This window comes from Chinchilla lanigera, unplaced genomic scaffold (genome assembly GCF_000276665.1).
Source record: "Chinchilla lanigera isolate Chin_1 unplaced genomic scaffold, ChiLan1.0 scaffold00199, whole genome shotgun sequence".
Lineage (NCBI taxonomy): Eukaryota > Metazoa > Chordata > Mammalia > Rodentia > Chinchillidae > Chinchilla > Chinchilla lanigera.
This window is the reverse complement of record NW_004955600.1, coordinates 510,944-518,001: the sequence shown is the minus strand read 5'-3', so window position 1 is coordinate 518,001 and position 7,058 is coordinate 510,944. Positions and strand designations below refer to the sequence as shown.

At 53.3% G+C, this 7,058-nt stretch overlaps 1 protein-coding gene across 1 annotated transcript in view; it reads right to left on the bottom strand.

Annotated features, from left to right (window-relative positions):
• Nucleotides 1-1,228: 1,228 nt before the first annotated feature.
• LOC102022989 overlaps nt 1,229-7,058 on the bottom strand; it is a gene marked incomplete in the record, with an annotated part of 21,282 nt that continues 15,452 nt past the window's right edge. The window contains 3 exon segments of the mRNA XM_005414808.2: nt 1,229-1,463; nt 4,486-4,690; nt 5,642-5,869. Coding sequence (XP_005414865.2) covers nt 1,424-1,463; nt 4,486-4,690; nt 5,642-5,869 — 473 coding nt within the window.

Below are 7,058 nucleotides of genomic sequence, written 5' to 3'. Positions count from 1 at the left end.
GCAGCAGTGAGGAGCCAGCAGTTGGCAGGTTCTGTGAACCAGTGTTGAGCTTGGGCACACAGACACATGGAAGAGACGTCACCATTCTATATCAAAGGGCTCTGCAGAACTCCACCGACAGAAGACCAGACCCAGCCCACACACAGACACGCCAAGAGCAGCTCCATACCAGCATCATTCCCATGGCAAACTTTGCTGGCTTACACAGCACATTTCTGGAATCTGTCTTGTACAGCACCCCAGAACTGTGAGCACCAGAGGAATTGTACTAGTTCTAGTCTCCCTTGTCTGATTGGCTGTCCTTTTCCTGTCTAGTTGGGTTTCCTGTCTTTTCTTGTATTTTGTGGGGTTTTTTCATGTTTCCACCCCCCTTTTTCCTTCTCTTTTTATTTCTTCTATTCACTGTTTAAGGTTATTTTTTTTTTAACTATGTTTGTTCTGTTCTGCTGATCCTATTTCTCTCCTGAGCCACCTCGTGAACTGATGGTACTTTCATGTGAGTAACCGTTGTCTCCTCCCTTTCTGGTGACTTCAGTACTCCTTTGCTTTCTTTTTTATTCTTTCCCTCCTGTGTCCTCCAGTTTCCCAAAACTCGGATCCTAACAGGGTAAATCACTGCACTAATTGGAAAATCCCTGCCTATGAGTACCTGATGTGTGTTGGAATTGGTCATATAACTTTAGAATTTGCTCCTGTAGTTAAAGGCGTCTGGTTCAGTTGTTACACTTTGTCAGTACCTAAGCTGTACCTGAAAATATTGTTACTCTAAACTGTACTACTTTGGCCATGATGACATGCATATTATAATCAGCTTTTCTCCCTCATAGGATAACACTGTGATTGTATGGAGTTGTAATCATCACCCTAGTTCAGGACCACAGCATTGGGCAATGAGCCAAACAGAAAACTTATCCTCCTTAACAAACTGGGAAGGTGGGTTTTCAGAGAGATACAAAGAACCACCTATATTTATAAGACATCTCTAAAGAACAGACATCTTCTGGGAAAGCCTTGATAGTGATAAAGCTATCTACCATGAGAAATCGGCACACAGAAACACAGAAAATGAATGAAAGCATAAAAAGAAAAAAATAGAGATGACAACATGCAGAAGCAAGATGTAACCCCAGACCCACATCCCACCCAGGACGAGCCCAGAGCACAATGAGGTAGAGGAAACTGGAAGTGAAACACTGGAACTTTCTCAAATGATATCCACAGATGTGTTTTGAAATTTTATTTTAACTTTAAAATAAAATAAATAAATATGTGCAAAATAATACAACAAAGTAACAAACAAACATCAGGTCCTGCTGCCGGTTGTGAATGCAGTTCTCACCCAGGAGGGCTCTTGGGTTCTGATGGTATTTATTGTCTCGATGTCATGGAAGAGCACAGGAGGTTGCCTTGGTGCTCAATCACCTTAAATGAGCAGCATCTTTCTTGGCTGGAGCAGGAGGGCCCTGAGAGAGGCAGAGGGAAAGGAAGGGACAGTCGTGGTCAGGTCCTGTTGACAGGGGCCTGGAGGTTCCACTTACCGCTGACAGAGACCAGTGACCGCCTGGGATCCTGGGGAGAGAGCTCTGAAGGGCTGGGGCTCAGGAAGCCTGGAGGGGAAGGTGACACCCGCAGGGGAGAGGAAACCCTCCTGATCTGGCGGTCTCTGGTACAGGACACAGGGCCCTGGGCTGCCCCACCCATAGCCAGTGACACCAGCCCTGTGGGATCCTCTCTGTGGGGAGCACAGCATGGGCTTTTCATGGCTCTGGGGAGGGGTGATCTTAGCTTCGCTCTTGCACATTCAGAATGAGATTGCTGCAGGCAGGAGAGCACACTTGCCAGAACAACACGGCCTCCGTGATTCTGCACCCCAGGGTGAGGAGGGTGAGTGCATGGGCAATGGGAGGACTTTGCAGAGACATCAGACACTGTCCACGGCCAGTCATTTAGTTACTGAAGAGGTGACATTGAGGCCGCAGGACAGGGGCAAGAAGGTGAGCTTTAAAGTCACACAGGCCTCGTTGACAGCCCTGGTGCTGGAGCACAGGCCCCAGGACCTCTCCCTGCACACACAGTGGAAGGAGCAGAGCTCCCATCTGGTGGCCTCAACAGGAGCCTGGAGAGATGGGGATGAGGACCCAGAGGGTTGAGAGAAGTGTCATGCCAAAGTGGATCACAGAAGAATGAGAAAGGCATCACTCAGAATGGAAGGAGACCAGGGCGGGCAGTGAAGTCAGCCACAGCCCCGGGTCCTTCCTTGAAGTGCTTGTGCTCCCTAGACCTCCACATTGCCGAATGGAAGGACATGACCATGAATTTCACTGTCTCCCTCCTCTGTATCCTCCTTGCCTGCTGTGCTCCTGGGTATAGAGTTTTCTTCAGTACTGTAGGCAGGAGTACACAGTGGCATAACACAGTTCATACAGACAGTGTTTCCTGAGTTGCTATTTTTTTCCCTTTGGTCTTTTTGAGACAGGGTCTCATTATGCAGTTCAGGCTGGCTTTGAGCTCACTTTGTGGCCCTAGCTGGCCTCGAACTCACAAAGATCCTCCTGCCTCAGCCTCCCGAGTGCTGGGATTAGAGGCATGCACCACCACGCCCTGCTCTGAGTTACTATTTTCACACCTCATCATATTTCCTAGAAGGGACTGAGGCCAAAGACTTTTGTTTGGGGATTTGATTTAAAATAATGGACTCAACGCAGCTGGGGGTAGTGGCACAAGCCTGTAATCCCAGCACTGGGGAGCCCGAGGCACTGGTAAAAAGGCCAGCCTACCCTAGAGAGTGGGGCGCTGTCCTAAAAAATGAAAATGAGATGATTTAATTGTCCCAAAGTACGACCTTAAAAATGTGCTGCTGATTTAATTGGAGAGGTATGAAAATGATAGGGTGCAATGTAAACCAGATTCTATGCATAGAAACGAAAACAGTGATGAATTCCATTATGTGTAAGGCAGAAGTACTGCTTTTGGGTGCAGAGCACGAACTTTATATTATTTTGTACCCCAAGGACTCTGGGCTCATATTCCTGCAGCAGAGCAGATGCGGCTCAAAATCCAACCACTGACATGGTTCTGTGTAACTGATCCCGGCCACACAGACTGGCTGGGAGGGGAAGGCAGGTCCCCTACACGGCTGGTGTGTGTGCAGCCCTTGCATGCGGTGAGCACACATTTGGGGCCCTGCAGTGCTGGTGACCTGAGATCACAGTGGACCGATGACCTTCTCACAAGAATAAAGTGTTACTCTCACCAAGAGCTTTGTGAGACAGTGATGTTCATACTCCGGCACTTGCCATTTCACTGAGACCCTCATGTGTTTAAACTGCTCCTCTTAGCTAACATCACCCAGGGCTTGTGACTTGGGAGGTACAGTCCATGGGAGTTACAGTGTCTGCGAGCAACCCAGCCATTCCTCTACCACCCTTCATCTGGACATCTCTGACCCGGGGCTCCTTTCACACTGGCCCTCTGGGTCCTCTCTTCTCTACGAGAATTGCACCAAACCCCTCCTTTGACAGTCTTAGTTCTCAGTGGTGCACCTTGCCCTGGAGTAATATTCAGCTCACAGAGAACTGAAAATGGCACCCCTGGGTCCACGTTTCCCACATTAGTTCACGGAAATGCTCATTTTTCCCCTTGGGTGGTGACACAGCAGAGCTGCCCTGTAGACCCAGCTGCTCATGAGGGGGGAAAGGGGCCCACATAGCAGGGACTCTCACGGCCTAACAGCTCATTATCCATCCGACCTGAAGAGCTCCCAAGCCCTCCCCATCTGGACTGATGGCCCCTCGTGGTGCCATGCAGAGCCCTCCAGCTGACGTCAGCTTCAAGGTGTCCATGGGGCCCAGACACAGACCCTGGGAACCCAGGTCATCTGGCCCAGGGCTGCACGTCTGGGGATGGAGATAAAGCTGACTCTAGGCCAGGATGAGACCCCCCCCTGCAGCCAGGTTTCCATTTCCTGTTCCTAATAAGGGCTCTTCCACATCAACTTAAACTCGCCCCTTATGGGTCCCCGCTCAGAGGGAGGGGGAGATGGAGCCTGGTCCCAAAGCAGGCACAGAGGAGGAGCTGTGCACCCGTGGTTCATGGTGCCATGCCCCTGGGAAGAGGCATTGGATCAGGGCGAGCCGGGAGGACAAGGCAGTAAGGGCAGGAGTGTGTGAATTCAGGGAAAGTAGCCGGGCTCAGGCCTTGAAAGAGTCCCTTCGTGGGATGAAGAGGACAATCAGGGTGGGCTTCCCTGTGGCAGTGACCGGGATAGCGGGTCCGCAGCAGTGGGAAGAGCAGAACTGAGACTGCACTCAGGACTTGGACAATGAAACTATTGGCAGGGGGCGGCCCACGCACGACAAAGGAGCGAGCACACAGGGTCCTGCGGCTGCTGCAGAGCACACAACAAGAGAGGAACCGGGCACGGAGCACGGTCCGAGGGGGACAGCGGTCTGCGGTAAGAGCACACAGGAGCCCAGATGTCATTACCTCTGCACCAAAAGCCTGAGAGCAGGGGCGTCTGCAGGCCATGCTCCGCTGCCAGAACCGTGGCTCATAGTCTGCTTCAGGGCGGCCACGGGCTCAGAGGGGCCAATGGACTGAGTCCCAAGTGTGGTGTCATTTGCCTCTAAAATCGCTTCACCCTCTGCCTTGGGAGGAATCTTCCTTCCACGTGATACCTCCACATTCAGCTCTGAAACATAAGAACAGCCACCAGGACCCACAGTTATGCAGGGTGTCTCTGTGCCACACATCACCCAAGATGCTCATCAAATAACCAGAGTGGGCTTGGACAAGTGTCCCCAAGGGGAGATGCCGACTACACACACTGATACCTGCCTTGCTGGTGATGCTTCCTACAGGAGCAGTGCTGATAAGATTGTAGGGAGGCAAAGGATACCCAATGTAAGATCGTGCAAGAACAGGAAAGTTGTGACAACCCACACCTAACAGCACACAAGGCCAAGATCAGGAAATCCCAGGGGATGTGTGAAGTTCGTTGCTGAGGAGAAGGAGGGAAAATCAAGCAAACTTGATTGCAGCGGGGAACCTTGGGAGAGGAGAGCGAGACCGGCCCAGTCATGGGAAGATGCCCTGCTGGGGTCAGGGAGCAGCCTGGATTCTGCGCCGTGTGCACAAAGCCTGTCAGAGCCAGGGCTGGGCTCAGGATGTGCACTGGCCCTGAAAACCTGCTGTGCTCAGAGGGAAGTGTCGCTGTGATCACGTTGTGTCAAATCATCAGAAAGGTTCAGGTGTTTGACTTTTCACACTCAAAGCGTTTATTGTGCTGTGTGCATGGAATCGGGTACTGCTGCCGTGATGGGAATGAAAGACAGCATAAAATGTCAGTGTGGGTCAGGTGTGTCCAAGCGTTTGGCCACTTGATGGAGCTTTTCTTCATGTCTTTGGATCCAGAACTGAGTGTCAATGTGCACAAAAGCGCCCTACTGGCCAGGGAGACGCAGTGACTTGCAGGTCAGGGCCTGAGGCCGGCTGCATGCCAGGTGCCCAGGGCTGATCTCAGGTTACTAGAGAACCTCATGTTTCGGTGTGGCCCTGAGAGAGCGCAGGGGCCCTGTCTCCTCCCCACACAGCGTCCTGGCAACGCACACACAGCCGGGAGCCTCTGACATTTCCTTCCTACCTGGCGAGAGCAGCCACGGCTTTCCAGCATCGCTGTGGGCTGCGACCATGCGGGGGGCGGAGGGGGAAAGGCTCACGGCCGCTGTGTCAGATCCATGCTCAGGGCGCTGACCCAGCTGGGCTCCCACACAGAGCTTCCCAGGGATGCACGAGCCCCTGGGCTCCTTGGACTGCTGGTGGCTGAAGGGTCCTCTGGGAAGCCCTTGGGGACAGGCTGCCAGGCAGGGAGCTGAAAGGAGAGGAGGCTTCAGGACAGACAGTCGCACTTCTCCCTTTGCCGAGCACGCATTTCTGATGGCCCCGCCTGTGGGGGACACCACAGAGGGAGCCAGGCCCAGAGGGAGGCACGGTGCACATCAGGACATGTCACCTTCTGTGTGCCTGGGGATGCTCAGGTGCAGTGCCCAGCAGGACTGGCCTGGAAGTAACAGTCACGGGCCTGAGCACCAGGGCTCTGCAGTGACAGACGAGGTCACGTCTAGCACCCTCCCCCAAGCATAGTCCTCTTTCCAGGAGAGAAGGCTTCACAGAGTGTGCAGGCCCCAGGACAGAGAGGGCGGCTCTCCCTCCACAGGAACAGAAGGACACGGACAGACAGCGCCTCGGGGCTTGGGCCCAGGGAAAAGTGTGGACTAATTGTGCAACAGCTGCAGGTCACAGGGAGTGTCCTGAGCTTGGGACCTGGTGACCTGCCGTGCCTCAGGTGTGCCCCCACCCATGCATCTGCAGTGTGCTGCATGCAGGGAGACAGCAGCCGAGAGCAAGGCAGTGCAGGTGCCCGTCCTTACAGCAGGTGCTATGGAGTCCGCATTCATGGCTCTCTGGTGGGGATGCTGAGTGTGACCCTCACATGACTCATTCCTCTCATGGGGGTATATGCTCCCTCCAGTGAATCACTTCTGCTTCCACAGGGATGCGAGGGGCTGTGCTCAGACCGAGGGCTAAGGAAAGGCTGCCAGGAGCCTCAGGTTAGGGCTCCAGCGCTCAGGAGGGGACGGAGACAAAAGAGCCTGCTGCACTCTGCTCTGGGCCTCGCTCCTCCCCTTGCAGATCCTCCTCCCACTGCGGTCTTTTCCTGTTTCCTCACAGTGATCTTCAGGTTCTGTCCTGCCTCATCCTCCTGGGAGCACCAGTATAGACTCTCCTGACTCTGCCTGGATTCACAGTCTCTGCCCAGCCCTCTCTCTCCATCTGCGGCCTCCATACCATCAGTGAGCTCTGCATCTCATCAGTGATCTTCCTTCAGGTTCCTCTTTGCTCTTTTTTAAGGGATGGACTCAGGATGCTGCCCAGCCTGGTCTCTATATCAGGCCGAATGATTTTCTTGCCTCAGCTTCCCGAACCACTGGGTCTCACCATGCTCATCATCCGAACTCCTGCTCACGGTCCTCCTCTCGTGGCCGACACATTTCTCTATG